The sequence below is a fragment of the Euleptes europaea genome, chromosome 2 (genome assembly GCF_029931775.1).
Source record: "Euleptes europaea isolate rEulEur1 chromosome 2, rEulEur1.hap1, whole genome shotgun sequence".
Classification (NCBI taxonomy): Eukaryota; Metazoa; Chordata; class Lepidosauria; order Squamata; family Sphaerodactylidae; genus Euleptes; species Euleptes europaea.
Window position 1 is genome coordinate 21,919,316 of NC_079313.1, and position 26,140 is coordinate 21,945,455.

General features: G+C 45.6%; 1 protein-coding gene across 1 annotated transcript in view; it reads right to left on the reverse strand.

Moving 5' to 3' along the window:
• Nucleotides 1–17,030, reverse strand: part of LOC130473171 (sterol O-acyltransferase 1-like) — a 72,679-nt gene extending 55,649 nt beyond the window's left edge. Inside the window, exon 1 of the mRNA XM_056844700.1 lies at nucleotides 16,910–17,030. Coding sequence (XP_056700678.1) covers nucleotides 16,910–17,030 — 121 coding nt within the window. The remainder of the gene's footprint in view (nucleotides 1–16,909) is intronic.
• Between the last annotated feature and the right edge of the window lie 9,110 nt (nucleotides 17,031–26,140).

The window sequence follows — 26,140 nt, forward strand, 5'->3', positions numbered from 1 at the left end:
TGGGGAGAGATTTCACCTAGAATCTATGGCATACCATGTAGTCTGCGCTCTGAAGCTGATGTTTCCTCCAGGGGAGCTGATCTCAGTAGTCTGGATGTCCCGAGGCCAGGCCTCCCTGGGCCACCTCGGGACTTCCCAGACACCGGCGGGGGCTAGCCCCCACACTCATGGGGGGAGAGAAGGGGTCCGGACAGTGGGAGAAAAGTCCCTCCCACCTGTCCTTCCCCCCACTTGCCGACAAACCTCCGCGGCCGGGCGTCTGGCCAGGGGGGCGAGGCGCCGACGACACCACCCCCAGGGCTGGGCAGGGTACACGTGGCTGGGGTGGGGAAAAGGCTGATGTAAGCCCTCTCGCCCCTTTTATGGACTTGGGGGGGGGCTGGGAGGGGGAAGCAGGGACAGAATGGTATAAGAGAGGCTGTGAGGCCGAGGCCAGGGAGGAGGGAGTCAGTGTTGGCCATACTGCGGGAGCTTTGGGGCCAAGACACTGGCTTCATCTGAGGGGGAAGGTAGTTCCGATTCCCCCTCAGAATGGTCTGAGGCTGAGGAAGCCCCACAGCCTCTCCCTCCTGGAGCTACCCCGATCCCGGGAGCAGCGCCTGTCAGGGCAGGGCATCTCACACTGGAGATCAGTTGCAAATCTGAGAGAACTCCAGGTCCCTCGTGGAGGTTGGTAATCCCAGTATCATCCAATGGCATCAGCCACAAGTAGGCCTCTACAGTCATAAAACGTAATCAGCATTTCATATGCAACAAAAAATGGCTTCTTGCTCCCCCTTTCCCCTTATGTAAATATTATATATGTATGAGATGGGATGGATTGTATATATGGGTAAGGTGGCCAGCTCCAGATTGGAAAATTCCTGGAAATTTTGGCGGTGCAGCCTGGGTATAATGTCATAGAGTCCACTTTCCAAAGCAGCCATTTTCTGCAAGGAAACTGATCTCTGTAGTAGGGTTGCCAAGTCCTTCCTGGCCAAAGGGTTGCCAACCTCCAGGTGGTGACTAGAGATCTCCCGCTATTACAACTGATGTCTCCCGTTATTACAACTGAAGCCTGGTGATCTTTCTGTTTCGGTGATTAACACCTTCTTCAGGGACCACTATATCATAAATTAGTACATAATACTAATTAACAAAAAATAATCAACATGAATATGCTAGCAATTGGCTTAAACAAGGGAGAAAATAGAGAGAACATAGAGCATCATACTCACACGCTGGCTGTTATTAACATTCTCTGTGCTGGCAATTTACCAAAGATACTGCCCTTAATTTTAAATGGTGCAGTCACATGTAAGAATCAACCATTAAAGAGACAGTTACATTTTACATTACAGAAAAACTGAAATCAATTAAAGAGACAGCTGTTACATATATTATGTTACAAGTAGCATGCTAAATCCATCGAGGTATTCAGTCCTTTAGGATACAAAGTATCAAACATATGGATGTATTTAGATTCTTGACGTCTTAATATGAGATCCACATCAGACCTATCATATTTCTGTTGATTGAATCGCCATAACACAAAAAATGAAAGATCCTCATCAGTGTGATTATTGTCAAGGAAATGCTGTGTTAGAGAGGCCTCCAATACACGTTGCCTAATTCTGGACCTGTGTTCACTTATGCGATATTTAAGTTGTCTATGGGTTTTTCCAATGTACCAAAGATGGCAAGCACATTTTATCGCATAAATTAAATGTTTGGAATCACAGTTGTTAAAACTCTCAATCATGAACTTTTGGCCATTAGCTGGATTAATGATTTCTTTAACTGTTAGAATGAACCTGCAACTTTGGCAGGGACCGCATTTGAAATTACCCTTAGGTAAGTTGGCAACTGACTCCTCACATGCTTTATTGCTTATTAGAATGTCTCGGAAAGACCTGGTTCTTTTATATGCCATTCGTGGTAATGACTGGCAGCCAGGCAAATGTTGGACTAAATGCCAATGTTTGTGAATCACCTGTCTGATTAAAGGAGATAATGAAGTGTACTACAAAACGCAAGTAACGTGATAGATATAGGCTTTCTCAAAAGCAACCATATAGATGTTCGCAATTCACGGCGCGCATGCGCAACCCATTGCGACGCCGTGAATTGCGAACATCTATATGGTTGCTTTTGAGCAAGCCTATATCTATCATAATAACCCATTCAGTGATAAGATCCATCTCTTCGTTAGGTACGTTATGTTTTTTTGGTGGTGCAGGATGTCGATTTAATCAACAGAAATATGATAGGTCTGATGTGGATCTCATATTAAGACGTCAAGAATCTAAATACATCCATATGTTTGATACTTTGTATCCTAAAGGACTGAATACCTCGATGGATTTAGCATGCTACTTGTAACATAATATATGTAACAGCTGTCTCTTTAATTGATTTCAGTTTTTCTGTAATGTAAAATGTAATTGTCTCTTTAATGGTTGATTCTTACATGTGACTGCACCATTTAAAATTAAGGGCAATATCTTTGGTAAATTGCCAACGCAGAGAATGTTAATAACAGCCAGCATGTGAGTATGATGCTCTATGTTCTCTCTATTTTCTCCCTTGTTTAAGCCAATTGCTAGCATATTCATGTTGATTATTTTTTGTTAATTAGTATTATGTACTAATTTATGATATAGTGGTCCCTGAAGAAGGTGTTAATCACCGAAACAGAAAGATCACCGGGCTTCTGTTGAGAACAACTGCACTACTGAATTGCTACTCTCAAGAAGCATATCTGTGGAAGAAAGGGAGGTTGGCACCCCCTTTCATGGACTCATCTATAATACTGTTATCTGTTTGTAACAAGGCATAGTCCTCTCTTCGGCGTTATGTTTAAGGCAATAATTAACAACACATGTTTTTGCCTAATACTATCAGTGGTAGATATGTTATTAAATACCACTACTTTATAATCATTGTGTCTAGCTTTGTGAAGTGCTGTTTCTAGTTTGCTGATTACCTGGAGGTTGGCAACCCTACATAGAGTCCAACATGGCAACCCTAAATAGAGGCAACACAAACCTCACCCTTTTCAGACTCAGGATCCTAAAAAGATCCCCTTGCAACAAGAGATGCATTTCATATTTGCCTTCCAGACTATACTTCCGAATTGATTGAACAGCGAATTTCATCTCTCATGCTTTTTATAAACTTATATGTGTACTTCACGATGACTGTCTCTTTAAGAACATAGTAGTCCCACGCCTTTCTTTGGGAAACATGTGATCACGTGTAACCTCCTAATTGGCTCATTAAATCTTTTTAGATCACCAAACAGTAAACCTAATGCCACGGGAGAAACTGGGTGCCCACCTTACAGTCTAGGACTAATAGACGCACAAGTTGGGGTAAGATATATTGACTGTTAATTTGATCGTAAATAACAGAATTTATAACAATGGGCTATTATCCTAATGTTAATAAGCTTTTTACATTGTTAAGGGGACCTTAGTTCCAACAGTTTTTATATAGCAAGGATTCATGCTTTCTATTGCAGTTTCAGGAGGCATCCTACAGCATGCAGTAAACGTGAAATTGACATGCATTAGGAGCCAATAAACTTTGAATGAGCTGATGAAGCGTAGCGAAACGTGCTACAGCTGGCTACACGCTCTCCTCTTCAAGTTGTATTATTTTGCCTTGGGGCTCTCCCCCGGACCATTTTGCACCCTGGAAGGAACTGGACCTTCGGGCACCAATTGGAACCTTTGTGGTCAAGAATGGGTGCAGACACAATTGTTGTCTATGACTTGGACCTTCTCGCGTCGTTGCTGAATTGCAATTCTTTTCCGTTGTATGTTTCATGTTGTTAGGTTGCCTTAGGTCAGTGGTCGGCAAACTCATTAGTCAACAGAGCCAAATATCAACAGTACAATTGACATTTCTTTTGAGAGCCAGTTTAAAACCCCCCCAGCTGCCCGACAAAGGTTTTAACCCCCCCGCCATGCTTCCCCGGGAAGCCTGGCGGGGGGTCTTTAAACTGCTCCGCGCTGCCTGGAGACACGCCAAAGGCCGTGGGGGTGGGGGCGGGGGATGTCGCACCGGCTCGGAGCTGGAGGGCGGTAGCGCAGACGGGCGCTGCGCCCTGTGGGGCGCTGGAGCTGTAGTGGGCCGCCTGGAGCACTGTTGCCTGGTGCAGGGCGGGCCGGCGGGGGGGTGCAGGCCCGGCGCAGCAGCGCCTCCAGCCACAGGCGCGCCACTTCCCGCTCGGCCTGGGGCGGGGCCGCCTCACCCGCCACCTCCTGCAGCAGCACGCCCACCAGGGTGGCAGCCAGCGCCAGCTGCACCAGCTCGCGCACCAGCTCACCCTGCCACTGCCGGGCCCAGCCAGCACAGCACGAAGGCCAGCGGGCACCAGGGCCAGCGGCGGCCTGGCCCCACGCGCGCCTCCGCCCGCTGCCCCTGCGGCCCGGTGCTCGCCTCCGCCGCGCCACCTCACCGAAGAGGTCCCATGCGAAGCGCTCCAGCAGCGGGCGCGGCAGCGGCTCCCCGGCCCACCGCTCGGCCACCAGCAGCAGCCGCTGCCGGCCCCCCGTGCGCGCCTCCAGCTCCCGCAGTGCCGCCGACGCCTCCGGCTCCGTGCACACGCTTTTCCCCACAGCCGCCACCGCTTTTCTGGCTGGGGGAGGCGCCAGGAAGTCCCGGGAAGCCTGGCGGGGGAGGGTCTTTAAAACCCCGCCAGCTGCCCGACGAACAGCTGATGGGCGGGGGGGGGGGTTTAAACTGCTCTGTGCTGCCTGCGCAGAGCAGTTTAAACCCCCCGCCCATCAGCTGTTCGTCAGGCAGCCAGGGGGGATTTGTGGCAGAGCCGCACTCAAGGGGCTCAAGAGCCGCATGCGGCTTGCGAGCTGCGGTTTGCCGACCACTGTCTTAGATAGTTAGGGGATTTTTGCTATTGTGTTTAATTGTGTTTAGGCAACAGCATGAAGTAATGCTGGAATTGCCTAGCAATAAAATATTTAAAGTGTATATTTTCCTATTATGGACTGTTGATTTATGAGCCTTCATGCTGCCTCTTCTATGAAGTATCCTTAACACTGGCACAGGTTGTATATTTAAGATTGTTTAAAATTACCTGGAGGTTGGCAACCCTACATAGAGTCCACCCTCCAAAGCATCCATTTGCTCCAGGGGAATTGATCTCTGCAGTCTCGACTTGAGCCTCAGTGAGAACTAAGCCTGAGACAGAAGGAGCACATTTTCAATTCAAAAGTATGGAAAGCCAAAGCCATACAATAGACAATTGAGAGAACCAAGCAGGTGAGTTGTACTAGTGGGTGGAGTTATAGGCCTACAAATACTTCTAGCCACTTGGCTCCAGTCTCTCTCACTAGGGAAGATAACAAGATCCATTTATCATCACATTTGGGGGAGGGATCCTCAAATTCTAGCTGTTCTTAGGGTTTAGTCACAGGGCCTTGGATGTCATAACAAGACCAAGTGATAACAAATCAGTGCCTAGAAAAGCTCTGTCTCCTTTGGGCGGCCCAAGGTCCATGTGCCTGTGTGGCTAGTTCTGAAGTAGACCCTGAAGGCGGTCACATCTTCGCTGCCCTTCTCTGCTGCTGTTGATTCAGGAGATCAGTAACACTAAGTAAAGCTGCATTAATATTCTTCCTCTGTTTGCATGTACTTACGAGTCTCAACCATAAGGTGTAGGGACCTTTCAGCAATATTGTTGTGCTTAACCAACTTTTCAAGCAAAATTTTCCTTATGTTTACTGATACTAGAAAAAGGAGAACCTTGGTACTACCATTTATAACTGAGTTGTTTTCAGTTTTATAATCTGGTTCATGACAAGGCTCTGGTCCTAAAGCTCTGAGCACAAATCCCAGTTTTCCCAGGACTACCCACACTGTGGGGTAATCAGTGGCGGATCTACTGTGAAACTAATGAAGCTTAAGATTCAGGGCCCCTAATCCCAGAGGGGCCCTGAAGCAACTTTTTTTTAAAATGAGTGAATTTTTCAACAAAATCAATGGAGTTTTTTAAAGTGTTTGTTATTAAAATGAGGCTATTTTAGTGATAGAATCATAAGCTAATGGGTCGAAGTACTTAATATTGACCTGAGAATATTCTGTAATACCCATTTCATATGGCCTCAAAATGTCCCTGTAATTGGTCAAATTTCAAAATTTTCTCAGGGGCTTGCAGCACCCGAACCCCAGCTGTATGGGCTCACTGAGCTCACCAGAATCTATTCATAGCCTACATTTTGGCAGCTGGATCCTTGCATCCTTCGTTGGTGCACAGATTAATAGTTCTATAGCTCAACCCTTAGGCTAGAGCCAATCAGAACCATAAAAAGACATCTGAATTCTCGATTCAGGCTGCGCTTGTCTCTCTTGTGTATTTTAACGCCGAAAATCAGATTTTCACCTCTTTATCCTAATAAGCCCCCTCTGATGACCTTCTATCTTGCCATGGCAGCATCTGAGGTGAACCAAGGTTGAACAGTTAGTATCAGAGATTAATTGGTGAGCCGGTAACTGAAGATAATAAAACAGTTACTAAATTTTATTTGTTTTTGTAATAGGGAAGTAGTGTTCAGGAGTTCAGCGACTGAGAAACAGCGGCAGATAATGGAGGGTTAAGTAGCGTTAGGAGGGAAGTATTACACAGAGTTGCTGTTTTCCTTGGGTGAAGAGATATCTCCCCTTTACAGCTATTATAATGTATAACCTTCTCTTTCCCTCTGCCTGGGTCTTATTGCTGTCAGTCTTTCCTCACCAACAAGCACGTCCAATCAAGACCCAGCTGTCATTTAACTAAAGCTGAATTAGGATTCAAGTGTTATCAGTTTGTAATCCCATATGAAGGGAATTGAGCACCATATTTTCTACCAGGGCCAGAAGAAGAAGAAGAGTTGGTTTTTATACTCCACTTTTCTCTACTTCTAAGGAATCTCAAAGTGGCTTACAATAGCCTTCCCTTCCCCTCCCCACAACAGACACCTTGTGAGATAGGTGGAGCTGAGAGAGTTCGGGCAGAACTGTGACTGGCCCAAGGTCACCCATCTGGCTTCACGTGGAGGAGTGGGGAATCGAACCTGGTTCACCAGATTAGAGTCCACTGCTCTTAACCACTCTGCTATGCTGCAGCATCTTTTGTTGTGTAAACAAGATTTTGCACATGATGAAAAAATCTTGGGGTGATTCCTAGTTTCCTGTGCCACTTTTGACAACTGCACGTAAAGTTCAGTTGCATAGTTTTCTTGAGAATGCAGCGTTAAGATAGGTATTAGTTTTTGTTAAACTCAGAGACCAGCACAAACTGCTTTTTTAATTTTGTTGTTATTGTTATTTAATAATAGAAACAAAGCAAAAGACATTTAAAATACAAAATACGGACTATAATACTGACAGAAAGATACAAAATAATAATATAAAATACCAAATAATAATAACCTGAGTTTGCTGCAATATATACTTTTAACCTGACATATTAAAATAACTTTCAGACATGTTTGTCTACCTCTACATAACTTAACACTGCCCACTATGCACTTTTAGATAGTTTTATATTTCTAAAAAGATGATACCTTCGCTATTCTATCTTTCTATATTTAAGTCTAATCCTATATATAAAACTGTTGGACTAGGCAACGTTGACACTGAACAGGAGAGAAGGTGCTAACCTCACTATCCCATCGAACTAAAATTTCTTTCACATCTAAGCAGGCTCGCTAACTCACTATTAGCCATGATAGCCCCTTTATGGCATTACTTCCACACATACTGGGAGCCCGAGAGTTACACAATCCTTCTGATATCCATGATCGTTGTTTTGTCAGAAAGTGGCAAGGTGTGTATTTTCAGCTTCCGCACACATGTAAAAGAACTTTAACTTCTGCCCACTAGTAAAAGAATATTTCCAAGGATGGAAATATTGCCCCCTTTAGACAAAACAGTGATTGCACATATTGGGAGGGTTGCACTAGCATGTTCTCCTTGTATGTGTGGTAAAACGTAATGCTAGAAAAGGGCTGACATTTCTTACCAATGTCATCCTTGGGAAGACTCCTCTGCATTATTAGGTTCCAGGGTTTCTTCTGAGATCAGACTCTTTCCTCTCCGTTCCAATAACTATCGCTGCTCTTTGACTTGTATACCTTTTTTCCATAAAGGAGTTGTATACTTTTTCCCCATAAAAATATATGAATTTCTGGGGCAATGTTATAACACAAGATTGACATTAATTTGGGGGAAAAAATCAGTTCAAGAAAGAAGCTGGCTCTGTCTAATATAGTTCAAGGTTCATTGGGAAATTAATCACTAAACCAAAAGGCAAAGTACAAGAAGTCGTCGTTTATTTTATTATGCAAGCCATGACTCACGAGCAAAGCAACATGTGACCTTCCCATGATACTTATCTGCACATGACAAGTGAAGGACTCCCTGAACTAAGCCACCGAATGCCTGCAGCTTAAACTTAAAAAGCACATGCCTCAGTACTCACTGCAGAAAAGCTGATTGCTCAAGATGAAAAGAGAGTGCCCTACGGCAGACAGAGGCTACGCTCTGGATCCTAGCTCATGTTCCACCCAGGCAGCACAATCAGGGTTGCTGCTACAGCTTGGGAAATTCCTGGAGATTTGGGGACAGCGCCTGGGGAGGGTGGAGTCTGGGGAATGGGGTGGGGCGTCACATCACTCTGGGATTCCCATTTCTCCTAGACTTTATGGTATATCCCCCTCCAAAGTGGCAATTTCCTCCAGTGGAGCTGTTCTCTGTACTCTGGAAAGCAGTTCTCATTCCCAGATAACTTGACGTTTGTAACCCTACACGTAAGTGCTCCGTGCGTATATGTGAATTGGAAATGAGCTATCTCTTGACAAAACGTTTCAGACTGAAAAGTATAACATCTATTAGACCAGCTACGATCTAGGTGCCAGGGAGCCATTGCGCTTAAAACACTGGGCCTGCCGGTGGGGAGATGGTTCCACGCTGCAGGCATATAGAGAGATGTCTAACTGCTGGGAGGGAGGCAACAATATGAGTTTTGGAGCTGTCTCAGCGTGCATTCCTGAGGGGAGGGCGAAGCTCCATAGGAGCCAGCATGACCCCACTCCAGTATAAGTGCCAGTTTAACCCAGGATAACAGGCACTCATGCCGTCCTGGGTGGCACAGATGCCAGCACCTAGGAGCTGCAAAGCTGCATCAGCAGTGCAGCCGTGGCAGGAGGGAAACCCGGAAGAGGCAACAGGCACTGGCGTCGAGAAGGCATTTCTGGGGAGGCTTTCCTGGTGTTCCAGGGGACGGAGCAGATGTTAGTCAGCTTCCAAACCCCTTTCACCTTGGGAACGCCCTCTCGAGCTGCAGTGTGGCTGCACCACCTTTTTGGGGTGGCACTGCATCGCTTTTTGCAATGGGGCATTTCTCCCCCTTTCCCCCTTTTTGTTAAATTCTCTTATTTTCTCTACAGCAGTCGAGAAGCCTCTGAGGAGGCCGTGCGGCTGTGCCGCTTTTGGCCACCGCGGATCTATCCCCTCCCCTCAGGAATGGGCTTCCCAGTCACGGGGGTGGGTGGGGAATCACACACGGATTTTACTAGAGCAGGAGTATAGACGCACAGTAATAGGTAATAATAAATAAGAGTGGGCTGTGAATATTTAAAAAAGAACTTTTGGGGATCCAAAATCGGAGGCTATGGTTTCCAGGTAGGCACCTGTCATTAAAACGATACTTAACAAAATACATTTATTTAGATACTAATAGCCCACTTCTCTCAGTGGATTCACCAGCACTCCTTTACAAAAGTTATACATTCCTCTGCCTAGGAATGGATCGAAAACTGAAGTGGTTAGAGACCAGACTGCTAGCAACCCCCCTTTATCCCATGACATGGACCTGCAAGAACTTTTCCTGGACACCAGAATCCCAACACAGAACTGCTCCCCAGGACACCCAATTTATGGACCTTCCCTAGTTTGGGAGTTGCCTTCCTGGACCAATCAGAACTTGGAGTACAGGTTTTCCCTCCAAGACAACTCTTCACCAAAAGTATAGATTAAAGGAGTTTTGGGCCCCCACACCCTTCTGCAATGGGGAAATGGCAACTGGGGCTCTCAGCTTTGTGTGTGGGCAGGTGGTATGAAGTTCTACCCTCTGACTGCAGCCCTAAACATACTTAAATTTGATGAGGCTTTGGAAGAAACATTCATACTTTGGCTGGATCCAACCCTAGAATTTACAACTTTAAAGACACAGGGTTTATAGAAGAAGAAGAGTTGGTTTTTATATGTCGACTTTCTCTACCACTTAAGGGAGACTCAAACCGGCTTACAATCACCTTCCCTTCCCCTCCCCACAACAGACCCCCAGTGAGGTAGGTGGGGCTGAGAGAGCATGACTTGCCCAAGGTCACCCAGCTGGCTTCGTGTGTAGGAGTGGGGAAACAAATCCAGTTTAGCCTCCGCTGCTCATGTGGAAGAGTGGGGAATCTAACCCGGTTCTCAAGATCAGAGTCCACTGTTCCAAACCACCGCTCTTAACCACTACGCCACGCTGGGATTCTGGTGTCCAGGAAGAGTTCTTATAAGGGTTGAGGCCCTGGCTCAGCGGCAGAGCATCTGCTTTGCATGCAGAAGGCCCCACATTCAATCCCCAATGTCTCCAGTTAAAAGGATCATGTAGGGGCAGATATGAAAGACCTCCTTTGCCTAGGACCCTGGAAAGAGGTGCTGCCAATCAGAGTAGGCAGTACCTACCTTCATAAACAAAGGGTCTGATTTAGTATAAGGGAGATTGATGGGAATTTTACCCTTAATAGAGGAAATGGATCGTTGAATATTAATGGAATCACCGGCAGAAGCTAATTAAGGTTGCACGCACACAAAGAAAGACACGCAGTCATTTCTCTTAGTAAAAATCACCTTTACTTACTAACTTCAGGAAAGGGTAACTTGGATGTAAAATAATAAATCTCTTTCTACATTCTAAGTTTCCTATCACATCCCAAAGTGGGAGTTCTATAGTTTACATCTTCACATGGTCAGATCTAAAGTCTAATTCTAATGGCGGAGGCTTCTTCTAGGTAAGACAAAGAAGAAGCTCCTGGTATGCAAATACCTTTACAACTGTCCTGTTTAGCCAATGGCTATTTGACACATACTGTAGGTCACATCACCTTTGATCTGGTCAGCTTGGTTACAAACAGTTTAACCCTTGAGTGACTGAAATACAATGAAACTCGCTATTCAAAACCCAACAAACCCCTTTTCGAGTTTACATAGTATTCAGGCATACAAACATAAAGCATCACGCAAATATTCAAATTGTTGCTTGTGTAGTGGCTTTGTCAAAATGTCCGCCACCATCTCTTTGCTCTCACAGTACTTCACTTTCAAAAGTCCTCTTTGTTGCTTGTCTCTCACGGAGGCAGTCTTGTATTGAAGAAATCTTCTTCCTTTCCTGGCGCTTTCGCTGCTCAGTATTGCTATGCAAGCTTGATTGTCCTCAAATGGTTCACTTCCTTCCAGACTCATATATGATGGGTCAAGTGGAATATTTTTGGTTTTGCACTCCATCATATCCATAAATTGTAGGAATTTCAGTATTTTGCTCCTTTGGCTGATTGAGAATCCATTATCTTGATCTCTTTCAATTTCCATTCCAACATAATTTTTCACTTCTCCAAGTAGTTTGACTTCTACTGATTGGTTCAGTTTGTCTGCTATTTGCTTAGCAGCTGTTTCTGTATCACAACAGATTAGAATGTCGTCTACAAAAATTAAAATATATTGCCATCGATCATCTACTTTCCTGCTGAATAAACATCTCTCTATGTTTCCTTGTTTGAAGCCTTGAGCTTCCAGTAAGGTTGTAAGTTTGTGGTTCCATGCTCTTGCAGATTGTTTAAGTCCATATAAAGTCTTTTCAAGTTTACAAACTTTATTCTCCGTATTACTGTCCATTAGTCCAGGAGGTATTTCCATGTATATCTCCTCTGTTAATTCTCCATTTAGAAATGCTGTCTTGACATCCAGTTGTAAGACAATTTTGTTCTTAGATGCAGCTATACTCAGCAAAGTCTTTATAGCTGTTTGTCCACTAACAGGTGCATACGTTTCTGTGTAGTCAGTCCCATATTTCTGGGTAAATCCTTTTGCGACTAATCTTGCTTTGTACTTGTTGATCTTTCCATCAGCATTTTCCTTCAGTTTGAAAACCCATTTACATCCCACTGCCTTCTTTCCAGGTGGGAGTGTGGTTAATTTCCAAGTTTTATTTTTCTTCAGCGATTCTAGTTCATCTCGAATTGCGTCAAGCCATTTGGTCCGCTCACCATCGGGAAGCTTTTCCAGCTCTTCCCAACTTGAGGGCTCCATCTGACCTTTCACTTCCGCATAGAGATTCAGTTTAGGTGCTGGTATTCCTTTTGTAGTCCTTGTGGATCTTCTTAGGATTGGAGAGGGTGAGGTGGTTCCATCAGCACCGGGGTCATCCCCTTTTGTTCCTGCAGTCTCTGGGTTGTCTGCAGAATCAGGTGGTATGATTTCCCATGCTGTAAACGGAATCCCCTTTTCTTCCTCTTCACTGTCCTCTGGATTAGATGAGTAGCTGGTTTGCTTTCCATTCATGACATCTCTCTCATCTATGTACACTGCATTCAATGCTTGAACTTTGAATGTCTTTGGATTGATTACACGGTATCCTTTTGGGAGATATCCTACTAAGATTCCAAGTTCTGTTGTAGGACTTAGCTTTCCCCTTTTCTCTTTCGGGATGTAAGTATATACATGACTTCCAAAAGCTTTCAAATGTCTTAGACTAGGCTTTCTGCCATTCCATCTTTCATATGGAGTCATGTTAATGGTACTAGAAATTGACCTATTGTAGAGATAGGCTGCTGTACTAACACATTCTCCCCAGCAGGGGTCAGGCAATCCTGCCTGCAACAACATACATCTCGCACTTTGCATCAGAGTTCTATTAAATCTCTCTGAGAGTCCATTGTGCCGTGGGCTATATGCAACACTGGTCACATGTTCAATCCCTTCAGATTCAACAAATTCCTTCATTTGACTATTAACGTACTCAGTTCCTAGATCTGTGAATAACACTTGAATTCCTTTATTAAATTTGTTCTTCACCATGGCAGCATACATCTTAAACTTATCAACTACTTCAGTCTTTGATTTCAATAAGTAGACATATGCATATCTTGAATAACTGTCTATAAAATGCAGAACATATTTAGATCCTCCAGCAGAATCTTTGATTGGCCCAATAAGATCAGAGTGAACTTCATCAAGAATTTCTGCCTTAACATCTGTGCCTCTCTGCACGTGCTTTGGGGCAGTTCCTTTCCCTCTAATGCAAACGCTGCATCGCTCCTGGCTGGCAAAGCATTCTTTCACTGTTATATCACAATCATTCAGCAGTTGCTTCACAGATTTGAAATTTCTATGCCCTAATTTCACATGATATCCATAAACACAGTCCTTATGATCACATTCCTTAGTTTTCATCTCATTTGATTTTCCATTATATGCAGCTAAATGCTCCGTTTCTGAATCGCAGGCCTCATCCTGCGCTTCCTGCAATGCCTCATCATTGCAATCTGAATCAGAAGTGTCTATTTCATCTGCTATGTTAACCAAACAGTAATGAGATCCTTCTGCTTTAGTTGGATAAATCCGTCCTTTAGGGTCAATTAACCAACATCCATCTTTCTCCATAGTCACTTTAAAATCTGCATTATTCAGTTTCCTTACAGACATCAAACATTCTTTGGCATTAGGCACATGATAAACATCAGTCAAATTCAGTTGCATTACATTTCCACATAGGCTCTCTATATACACAGTCACAGATCCCTTTTCCTTGCAAGTGATTGACTCTCCATTGGCAACTGTAAGTTTCTCATTGCATGCTTCCATATGGTTAAAACATTCCCTGTTAGACCATAAGTGGCAATCCGCTCCTGAATCAAGAATAATGTCTCTAACATGCTTGGATTCAGTTTTAGACTTTAAATCAATACAAGAAGTTTGCTTAACCATAAGCGTGGTCATCTCATTTGGCCTTTTACTTGTACTCTGGTTCCCTCTTGTGGCTGGTTGGCGCGATTGCTGCCTTTCCGGCCTTTGTTTGAATTTCGCGGGCTTTTGGTGAGAAGAAGAAGAGGGGGAGGGGGATGAGGGGCCCCCCTTCGCCATGTTTTCTCGGCATTGAAAACTTCTGTGACCAATTTTCCCACACGTAAAGCATTTAAAAATCTTTCTTTCATGCACATTCATCACTGAGATCCCACTTGATACTTCATTTAAACGTTTCTGATCATTTTCAAACTCTTTCAGTGCACACACAAGATCATTAAGGTTCAGGTCCTTTCTCCCTAGCAAGTTTCTCCTTTCAGACTGAAATTTGGGATGAAGACTGGCTAGGAAAATTGTTATAAAGTCTCTTTCTGACACTGTTTCGCCTGCAATACGAATTTCAGCGGCCAGGGTCTGTAATTGTCTTAGATGCTCAGTCAGAGAAATATTTTCTGGCATCCTGCTTGAGAATAAGTTTCCTTTCATTGCCATGAGCTGATTTGAGGAAGTTACAGAATACTTTGCAGATAGCTCTTTCATTATATCTTTGGCCGTTTCATTATTTAACAGAATATCAGATTCGCTTTGGCTTAATGCTTCCATTAAGAGGCAGACTGCTTGTGCATTTGCCCTCTTAAAATCAGGGTACTCTGGGTCATCTTTTCCTGGCTTTTCTTTATCTAAGACCCATTCAATATCCATAGCTTCAAAGGCAAACATTACATTTCTCTTCCATAAAGCAAATGGTGTTTTTGCTATGGGAGGTATAGTCACAGTTTGGGGACCTTTTGCACTCACGACTCGTGGAGTTGCGTTGGGAGTGGCTGGAGTTCCCGTGCTCGTTGTAGCTCTGTCGTCTGGGTTCGACATCCTCGCAGCTTTCCTCCTCTCAGATTACAGCACGCTGGGTCTGAGTTCCTCAGGTCTCACACGAATAAACCGCTGAGCTTTTGCAGAGAAAAAGATCCCTTCTGGCGTTTTGTAATCCGTTTGGCTTCCCTGGAGAAATCCTAACTTAAGCTGTGCGTGTTTTGGCTTCTCCAAAATCCATTAATAATTCATATTAATATTCCAAACCGTCTGATGCTACCAATTTGATGGGAATTTTACCCTTAATAGAGGAAATGGATCGTTGAATATTAATGGAATCACCGGCAGAAGCTAATTAAGGTTGCACGCACACAAAGAAAGACACGCAGTCATTTCTCTTAGTAAAAATCACCTTTACTTACTAACTTCAGGAAAGGGTAACTTGGATGTAAAATAATAAATCTCTTTCTACATTCTAAGTTTCCTATCACATCCCAAAGTGGGAGTTCTATAGTTTACATCTTCACATGGTCAGATCTAAAGTCTAATTCTAATGGCGGAGGCTTCTTCTAGGTAAGACAAAGAAGAAGCTCCTGGTATGCAAATACCTTTACAACTGTCCTGTTTAGCCAATGGCTATTTGACACATACTGTAGGTCACATCACCTTTGATCTGGTCAGCTTGGTTACAAACAGTTTAACCCTTGAGTGACTGAAATACAATGAAACTCGCTATTCAAAACCCACCAGAGATTCATAAATTCAAATTATAAAATGAATGCAACCCCTCCCAGCACTGGCTACAGCCTGTTCTGAAAAATGACATGTCTCACACACCATATTATATGCAGGAGCTCCTGCTTCCACATCGTTAGAGACTGAAGGGAGGGTTGGGGTCACTGGGGATGTGCGGGGAGGTAGTTGTTAATTTCCTGCATTGGGCAGGGGGTTGGACTAGATGACCCTGGTGGTCCCTTCCAACTCTATGATTCTATGAGTCTGCATGGGGCGCCTGCTGTCAGAAGGCAGTCCTGTTCATACAGGGCCTAATCTATAGTGAACTCCTTCAAGGGAGCGGAGACTTCTTCCTTAACCAGAACTTTCATGATCCAAACCAGTCATGTATGGAACTGGTTGTAATGAACTTAGTTGGAAATGTTTACCTACACCTGCCCCTCAGGCAGCAGTTGCTTATAATTATTTTAATTATGTTGATCATTTCTAATGGGATTGTTTATGGACTGCCTGAAAAGCAGGAAAGCATTCTTCTGGCAAATCGTTAAAAGAGTAGAAGATTAAAAGAGTAAAAGATGAGAGAGCCCAGGGAGGAAAGACAAAGAAAGAATAAAGTCACATACAGAAGAGAAACCACAGCAGCCAGCACTGAAGTGCCTAATAGGGTTGCCAACCTCCAGGCAGTAGCAGGAGATCTCCCACTATTTCAACTGATCTCCAGCCGATAGAGATCAGTTCGCCTGGAGAAAATGGCCACTTTGGCAATTGGACTCTATGGCATTGAAGTCCCTCCCCTCTCCAAACCCTGCCTTCCTCAGGCTCCGCCCCCAAAACCTCCCGCCAGTGGCGAAGAGGGACCTGACAACCCTAGTGCCTAACAATAGCAGCCTTTTGGGCCTCCATTTTTCCTCACAGAGGAAGATGAAGAGTCAATCATTCATAAAACATGGCACTTGTGTTTGCAACACTATAGAACAACCGAGAGTAACCTCCTCCGGGAATTACAACCACCGTGCAAGACTGCAAGAAAAAGATCCCCCACACTCTCTTCAGGGTGGATTAGTCACCCGGCTAAAGTCCAGCACTATTTGAGGGCAAGGGCAAAAAGAAACAGGTGCACCCCTGTGCTTTATCCTTAGCAAGACACCAGCTCAGCTAAAAACAGAGGGAAAGAGAACCACATTTTTACTTTGGAATGTTTAATCATAGGCAGATTTAACCGGACGAATGAATCGACTGACTTTTAAAACCGACCCAGATTTTTCTCTAGGCCAGTAAAACCCTACTACCTGAAGCTCATACTGAAAAATCTCACCATTGCCGGACTTTGAAAACGACCACTTCCCCTCAAGCCTCCTCGACACGTTGCCCTTCTCCTCTGCGGTGCCATGCATAGATTTGTGACTCCTTGCAGAGATATTGTCTTCATCCACCATGATAACAGGCGCAACACTGCAGGGGTGGGGGGACAGATTGACAAAAAAACTTAGTTAGCAAACGTAACATCCATGCAGTTCGTCGTTCTTCAACACACTGCATACTACATGCAAGGCAGAGAGGAAAATTCCAAGAACTTTGTTTTTTTCAAAGAAGGCAAGTTTCTAACTCTCATGATTTCCAGGGATTTTTAAATGCATAGCTTTAAATAGTTTGCTGAAAGGTATGAAAACACCATTCTTCTAGCCGTTAGAGTGTGGGAATTCTGGGTTTTGAACAGCTCTTTTCCCACCAAGTTATAATCGGCGGTTAGGGTAAGTTAGATACAATGGTTAAAAACAAACAAACCATGTATAATTTCCTATAAAATGTGTGGGGGGCTGTTAAAACACAGCACAGCAAGAGGGTGTGTGGAGACCATCTCCCATTTACACTTCCTTCTCCCACCCCCCCAGTCACTTTCCTCCCAAAGGAGCACCGTGAAGCTGGCAAGAGAAAAATGGAGGGGAAGAATAAGTGCTATTCACACAGCCCGAATAATGCACTTTCAGTCCACTTTCACTGCTCCTTAATGATCGTTTGCAAGTGGATTTTGCCACGGTAAAATCCACCTTCAAAGTGCATTGAAAATGGATTGAAAGTGCATCATTTGGGCTGTGCGAATAGCACCTAAGTGTAGGCAGAGGGGAGGGCAGGCAGGCAGGAGAAAGGTCCAGCACTGCCCTCCTGCCCATGCCTTTACATTTTTCCCTACACCCTTCGTAAGAAATGTGACAACCCAATTTTGACACACAATTCTACAGTGCCTAGGTCTCATCTCCTCCTCCCCCCACCCCCCCATCTTCTTTATACAGCAGTTCTCTGTCAGGGTTACTTCAGATTCGGACAAACATAACACTGATCTGAATTGTGCTATTTCAGCACTCACAAAAACGACTGACTCCATTCGTTTCCAAAGGCAGACCGTGGTAATAAATCAACCAACCTTGCCGGAAGGCAGCAAGCTCACACATACATTCAGTGAATAATGATCTTTCAAGAGTTTAATAGCAGTGTAATTGCAGGAAGGGGGAAAGGGTGCCTTTCCTTGCTGGGAAACTCCCTTAGACCAAGGGTTCCCTGGAAATTCCCCTGGCAACCCACCGCCACCACGCAGGACCTCCCGAGAACCTCTACTGACCCTCTGAGAAGGTAGCCTTCCAGCGCTGTACCAGAGCAATAACAAAATAGCTTATAACCAACCTGGTAGCACCCCTGAAGATTAAAATCCCAGAGAAATAGATTGTACTAAGTGAAGCTGGAAAAAATGTCTTTATAAAAAGGTTTATTGTAAAAAGAGGGGGGGAAACGGAAAGGGCAGTTGGATTTTAAAAAGGGGTGGACAAAGGCAAAACAAAATACAGGGGAAAGGACACAGCAACAGCAGCACAGAGAGAGAGGCTGAAATGAAAACAGTTGAACTAAATAAGCTAAATACATGTTACCTATGCTGTAGCAGGCTCCTCAGAGCATGTGCAGAATTCCTTGTGGTAACCCCTACCCAACGTCCTCTGGACCCAGTTTCCACTGAAGACTGACGACAAGTGAAAATCCCAAATTTCCAGCTTCACATGCTAAGTGGAATTGCACCTAAGGCAGACTCCTTTTTAAGAATGACAAGCTGATTTCTCCAGTCCCATGCAAATTCCCATCTATTATGTCAGAGACTCTTTTACCAATCAGAGATAATTATTTACAAAATTTAGATTCTACCTTTTTGCCCAATCAGGGCCTCCGATGTGGCTAGCAATTAAAACAAAGCATTATAAAAGCATGCCATAAATCAATTTAAAACCAAAATTAAAATACATATATATGAAACACAAAGACAGCAATTAAAACATAAACCAGGAAGGAGTAGTCATTTGGAGAATGAAACAAAAAAGTCTTCACCTGCCGGCAGAAGACAATGACAGAAAGAGACAAGTGAATATCCATGGGAATCATAATTTTAATGCCATGACTGAGAAGGTCCTCTCTTGGGTTGCCACCCATCCAATCTCAGAAAGCTGGACACCTGAAGCAAGAAGTGAAGATGACTAACAGTCATGGAGGTTTGTATGGGAGTAGGTGTTCCTTACGTTATGGTGGCCCCAAACCTCACAGGACTTTAAAAGTCAACTCCAGCACCTTGAATTGGGCCCAGAAACAAAATGCAAGCCCACATAAATTGACCAAGACTGAAGTGATATGGTCCATATGACCCACTCCAGTCAACATCCTGGCTGCAGCATTCTATACCAGATGAAGTTTCCGAACACTTTTCAAGGGCAGCCCCACACAGAGCGCATTGCAGCAATCTAATCCAGATGTTACCAGAGCATGCACCACAGTGGCCAGATGTTTTCTGCAAGCAGCATTCACCAAGCACCACCTTCTGAAACCATCACTAAAAGGGAGCTCACTTCTGTCAGCTCAGCCAGGGCACCTATCAGCAAGCTAGGCAGATGATAAACCAGGAGTCCCAACATGTCCCCAAAACCAACTGCAAGATGCATTCAAGTTAAACAAGCCTCTGTCTGCACAAAGAATCTGCTGAGGGAGAAAGACCTATTGGTCTGCCTTTTACCGTCAAGTCACAGTTGACACGGTGACCTCGTGGGGTTTTCAAGGCAAGAGACGTTGCGGAGTTGGTTTGCCACTGCCTGCCTCTAGAATACTGATACACACATAGTCTTCCCATTCGGGGCTGCTGAAGAGCCTAATATACATGGGACACTAACTGAAATAGAATTCTATTGGCTGATTAATTGAGCCAGCCCAGTGAAGCAAGCCCAGTCTATATGTTGCTCTAAACAAAAAGTCAGGAATTCAGGTCAAGGCAGAGAATGGAGTCCTTCCACCCACGCATCGCTATGATCTAGGCAGACACCCAAGAGATGACAACCACCACCACATTTTCTCATGTTCCAAAACCAACAACCCCTACTTATCGCCACACCACCCACCCCTGTGTGTGTAAAGTGCCGTCAAGTCGCAGCCGACTTATGGCAACCCCGTTTTTGGGGGGTTTTCATGGCAAGAGACTAACAGAGGTGGTTTGCCAGTGCCTTCCTCTGTATAGCAACCCTGGTATTCCTTGGTGGTCTCCCATCCAAATGCTAACCAGGGGTGACCCTGCTTAGCTTCTGAGATCTGACGAGATCAGGCTAGCCTGGGCCATCCAGGTCAGGGCACCCACCCCTGTACACCACCCTAATATCAAAAGGCCCAAAGTATATTCCAAATGATTAGATTATTTGCTCACCCACAAAAATGTCTTTGCCCCCTCCCCAATGCTACCCTAGTAACCTTCCACCACCCCAACCATACCAAAAGAGAAGAGCAGAGGGTCCTTTTGTAGAGGACTGCATTTCAACAGGTCTCTGCAGTCTCAAACCTACAGGTCTGACAAGAACAACAGACTAGACAAGGCCAACAGTGATGCCAGGCAGAGGCGGATCTACTATGAAACTAATGAAGCTTAAGCTTCAGGGCCCCCAATCCTGGAGGGGTCCCCGAAGCAACTTTTTTTAATGAGTGAATTTCTCTACAAAATCGATGGAGTTTTTTAGTGATAGAATCATAAACCAATGGGTTGAAGTACTTAATATTGACTTTAGAATATGCTGTAATAATACCCATTTCACATGGCCTCAAAATGTCCCTGTAATTGGTCAAATTTCAAAATTGTCTTGGGAGCTTGCAGTGCTTGAACCCCCAGCTTTAAGGGCTCATTGAGCTCACCAGAATCTATTCATAGCCTACATTTTGGCAGCTGGATCCTCAAATCCTTCATGGCTTAATAATTCTATAGCTCAGCCCTTAGGCTAGAGCAGGGATGGGGAACGTCCGGCCCCCAGGCCGTTTACGGCCCCCGAGGCCATTTTCAGTGGCCCTTGGGAGCTCCAAGGCCCTGCCACAGAAACACAGCGCAGCACGACTCTCCCTGAAGCCGCAGCGTGCAGGAACGCTGTGGCCCCTTTAAACCCCCTCTCACCGACTGTCAGCTGTTAATCGGTGAGAGGAGGGGGAGGGAGAAAGACGCTTCCCCCAAGGGAAGGCGAAGTGTTCCTGCACGCTGCGGCACCACAGTTTAAAGCTCTCTCGCCGCTGAGGGAGGGGGGAAGAAGAGGAAAAAGACAGCCACTCCCAGCGGTGGAGCATGCGCATGGGAGCCGATCAGGTGGAGGAATATTGTGGACTGGGGTTGGGGGAGGTGGGAAGGCTGAAGCCCGGTCGCATGGAGCCGGCTGTGTGTGGGTGTGAAGGCTTTTCTCTCTTTTCTTCCTTTTTCTGTCACTCTCTCTCCTATTCTTTCTCTCCTCTTGTTCTGTCTCTTTCTTTCTCCCCTCTCTCTCTATTTTTCTTTTTTTCTCCTTCTCTTCCTTCCTTCCTTCCTTCTTTCTTTCCTTTTCTTCCTTCTTTCTTCCCTTCCTTTTTTCTTTCTTTCCTTCTCTGCAGATCGACCCCAGGCTGCAAGCTGCGCCCCCCTGGCACCTCGGTTGCCTGGGCCCACCGCTGGCTGCCCTCCCACCTGGGAGGAGGGGGAAGACCTGGGGGAGCAGAGGCACCCTCCAAGCCTTCTCTGCATAGCCTCCCCTAGGGTTGCCATCCTCCAGGTGGTGGCTGGAGAACTCCTGCTATTATAACTGATCTCCAGCCAATAGAGATCAGCTCCCCTGGAGAAAATGGCCACTTTGGCCATTGGGCTCTATGGCTATGCAGTCTTCCTCCCCAAACCCCGCCCTCCTCAGGCTCCACCCCCAAAATCTTCCGCCAGTGGTGAAGAGGACCTGACAACCCTAGCTTCTCCCCCCCACACCAGGAGATCTACGCCCGGTATGGACTCCGAACGATGTTATAAATATGCAAATGGCCCTTGGCAGAAAAAAGGTTCCCCACCCCTGGGCTAGAACCAATCAGAACCATAAAAGACATCTGCATTCTCAATTCAGGCTGCATTCGTCTCGCTTGTGCATTTTGACACCAAAAGATCAGGTTTTCACCTCTTTATCCCTCTGATGACCCCCTCCCTATTATTATTATTTATTCATTAAATTTGTAGCCCACCCTTATTCCCGGTTAAAGCCGGGCTCAGGGTGGGTGTCATAATCCTAGGCCTCAAGTGCAGCTGCAGGCCCTAGGGAGGCCTATATTAAAGTAGTTACCAGGCCTACATCTCCCAGGTACCCTATGGGCCTTGTGATTGGTGGAAGAGGATTTGGAGGGAAGGCTAGGGCCAATCAGGGGTAAGGGAGTGGTGCCTGGGGAGAAGGAATAAAATGCCTTGCCTGAAAGGGGACGGGGTTCACTCCTAGGGAGCAGGGCTGGGGAGAGGCTGCTGCAGATGGAGGGAGCCCTCATCCAGGAAGGGGTGAGTTAGTCTGAAGCCCAGTGCCAGGAGAGGGCTAGGGTCAGTAAAGATAGATGTGTTAGGGTTTTTATTTGTTTCATTGCCTGCCTTTACTGGTTTTGTCATCCTGTTGTGGCTTGACTTATCATTATTATTATACCTTTTTAATAAACTGTTTGTTACTCTGCCCTGGGTCCTCATGCCTCATTTAGTCACCTAGAAAGTATACCCAGTTGGGAGAAGCAGCAGCCAGGGGCAAGCAGGGTGCTCTGGGCCTTCTTGAGTTAGGCTCACACCAGAGTGGTGGCAGCTACTTAAGATCCCCATTCCTCTCTCTTACAGCAGGTAACAACAAGCATAATAAAATCATATATATCTAAAATTCATAAGTAATCAAGAAACTTCATAAAACCATTCAATGCAGTTAACAAGATGGTACTCATATAATTACAGGGCCATTGGAGGCCCGGCCAAGCAGCCAAATCCTCATATCAGAAGCCCTGAGGGAGAGGAGAGGGAGGCCAGTAACGATGAGAACCTGTGGTTGCCCTCAATTGTAGGCCTGGTGGAAAAGCTCTGTTTTACTAGCCCTGCAGAACTTCTGAAGGTCCCATAGGACCCTGATGTTACTTGTAAGAACATTCCATCAGGCTCGGGCCAGGGCCTTGTTGGATGTTGCCCTATTGTTGCTGGTTACGAAGGGGCCCCCATAACAGTTCAAGCTTCAGGGCCCCAAAAATGTAGATTCGCCACTGATGCCAGGCCATTAGCTGTGGGGGCGGGGAGACATTACAACAGTTCTAAGGCCAGTGGATGCACACACAGCCTGATCTCTGGGTAAAGAAGACCATTCAATTTGGCTATGCTATAGAGTTCACTAGTCTGCCCCCAGACCGTTTTCTCTGCTCCTCAAGATCTCTCGGGGGGAGGAAAGCATGCAAGAACTTTAACTGTAATTGCACATCTGTTGCAGGTAGGAGCAATAGAGCCAGCGCCTCCCTCAAACGTCACTCAGGAGTCTACATATTCTTCATGCTTCCCAAGAAAAACAGGGATTGGAGAGCCATTCTTGATCTCAAATATGTCAACAGGTTTGTGACACAGAAACACTTCTGTATATAGAGACTCTATTACAGAATTACAGAAGCTCAATTACAGAAGCCCTTCTGCCAGGGATCTTCATGACATCAATCAATCTCACAGAGGCCTACCTGCACATCCCATCTCAGTGAGACATCACAGGTTCCTCAGGTTCTCCTATGCAGGGTGCTTCATATATACATCAAACATACAGAGTCCATTAAAAAAGTGGACTCTTTATGCATATCACTGACCGCTCCCAACAAAGGGAAGAAGATGTCTAGGTCAGCAATCAGTTATAATATTGTGTGTGTGTGTTAAGTGCCGTCAAGTCGCTTCTGACTCATGGTGACCCTATAAATCAATATCCTCCAAAATGTCCTATCTTTGACAGCCTTGCTCAGATCTTGCAAATTGAGGGCTGTGGAGATGTTGGCCCACGTTGCTGCCTTACAGATGTCCTCAATTGATGCTTGTCGGTCGAATGCGGCAGTTGTAGCTAAGCTTATAGGGAAGAGAGGCTTTTCTAGCCTGGTGATGGAAAGTGCCATTGTTGCATACAGGCAGGGACCAGGCAGAGGTGCTTGGCCTCTGACTCCACTCCCAGCAATGGAGAGTACTGGGGGGAGCAGAGCCTGTCGCGGTTTACTCTTTCCGGTAGTGTGGGTGGACTGAGTGTGTAACCAAGGCAGCACTCTAAACAAGGAACAGGTTCACTTACCGGTATGAGTTCCTTTGCATCAGGGTCTAGGCTCGGTCCTCCCAGGTTCTGCAGGGATACCAGAAGGGCAGGAGCTGGTAGCTGGCACCTAAGCGAGATAATACTGAGCGCAGAGATCTCAGCACGAGCAGCAGAGCTTGCAGTAATTAGCAAAGTTGTTCCCACACTGACTGACTGGCCAGCCTAAGATTTATGGCTGTTCCTCCTCACTCCCTTCCCGGGCCAGCTGTTCTGCATCACTCGCTGGTGTTGACTCCTGCAAACACCTACGACCAATTGCCTGCAATCTCGCGCTGCGACCACCGGTGCATCACCCTGCTCTGCCACTCCTTCCTCCTCTTCTTCCGAGGAGAGTTCAGGCTGACTCACGACAGCCATCAAGTTGCAGCTGACTTATTGCAACCCCACAGGGTCTTCAAGGCAAGAGGCATTCAGAGGTGGTTTGCCATTGCCTGTGTATTGGAAACATGCGGAAGATTATTGTATTGCGAGGAGTTCAGCTTGACATGTCTCATTTCCTCATATTCCCTCTGTAAAGAATGCTGATGTATTAAGCATAGTTTGTTTTCTTTCCTCCTTAAGAAACGGGAGCACTGTGTACCAGGTGTAATCTTAGATTGATTAGGCATTCTAAGTTTTTTATCATTACGTTGGCTCAAGAGGCAGGTGGTATGCTTGATCAGAATGAGGGGTTGTGAGCCAGGTGCACTAAATCAACCTATTAAGGTATCTGGCCTGAGTGATAAAAACCCAAGGTCGAAAACCTTGAAGGGGGAGCTTCAACACAGATCAGGATCCGGATGCTGTGTAAACTGACTGACGACCCGGGGTCTCTCTCGCTGCTGTACTCGGAGCTCCTAGCAGCTGAAGGGGAGATAAGCTCTTGTAAGGTATAAATACTATTTTGTGTGTCTGCTGAATGCTTTGTTTTGTAAATAAAGCATTTCTTTTCCTTCACCTACCAGTGTATTTATTGCCTCCAAATCCAAAAGAACCCCTGCCTTGGCAGAACAGCCTGCCTCTGCGTGGCAACCCTGGACTTCCTTGGGGGGTCTCCCATTCAAGCGCTAACCAACATTTTGTCCATTTCAAGAGCCTTTCAAGAATCTACTGGCTTGATGGGAAGCTTCTCTGATGTGACAAGGTACTTGGATCCTTTCTCTTAGATTTATATACATGTGTGGGCACCACTGATTATCAAACAAAGGGCCAGTTGTTTATGGGTCCACTCTGGGTCCTGTTGACGTGACATGCCCTGGGAGTTCCATTTTGTTGAAACTTAATTTCCATTCATGTAGGGGCCTCATTACAGAGCCCCGTGGCACAGAGTGGTAAGCTGCAGTACTGCAGTCCAAGTTCTGCTCACGACCTGAGTTCTATCCCAACGGACTTTGGTTTCAGGTAGCTGGCTCAAGGTTGACTCAGCCTTCCATCCTTCCGAGGTCAGTAAAATGAGTACCCAGCTTAATGGGGGTAAAGGGAAGATGACTGGGGAAGGCACTGGCAAACCACCCCGTAAACAAAGTCTGCCTAGTAAACATCGGGATGAGACGTCATCCCCGTGGGTCACCAGCTTGCACAGGGGACCTTTACTTTTTTTTTTACGGGCCTCATTAGGATTAGGGCTGGAGGGGGAGGGAAATTAAGACTTCAGTGCTCCAGCACCATTTCCCTAACCTGAAATGGCCTCAGGGAACGGCTGCTTTCCCCAGTGGAGAAACATATAGTCATGGGCAATATGTATGTTTCTCCATTGGGGTAAATAGCAACAGAGCCACTTCAAGTCAGGAAAATGGAGTGCAGAAGAGGGAATTGTCAAGTACTGCTGGGTTATCCAACCCACTTGGGCGATTTAATTCCCCTGCCCTGAGCCTGGGACCCTGGAATTAATCCCTTTCTAAAGTAGCTTACCGAGCATGGGTAGGGATCTTGCG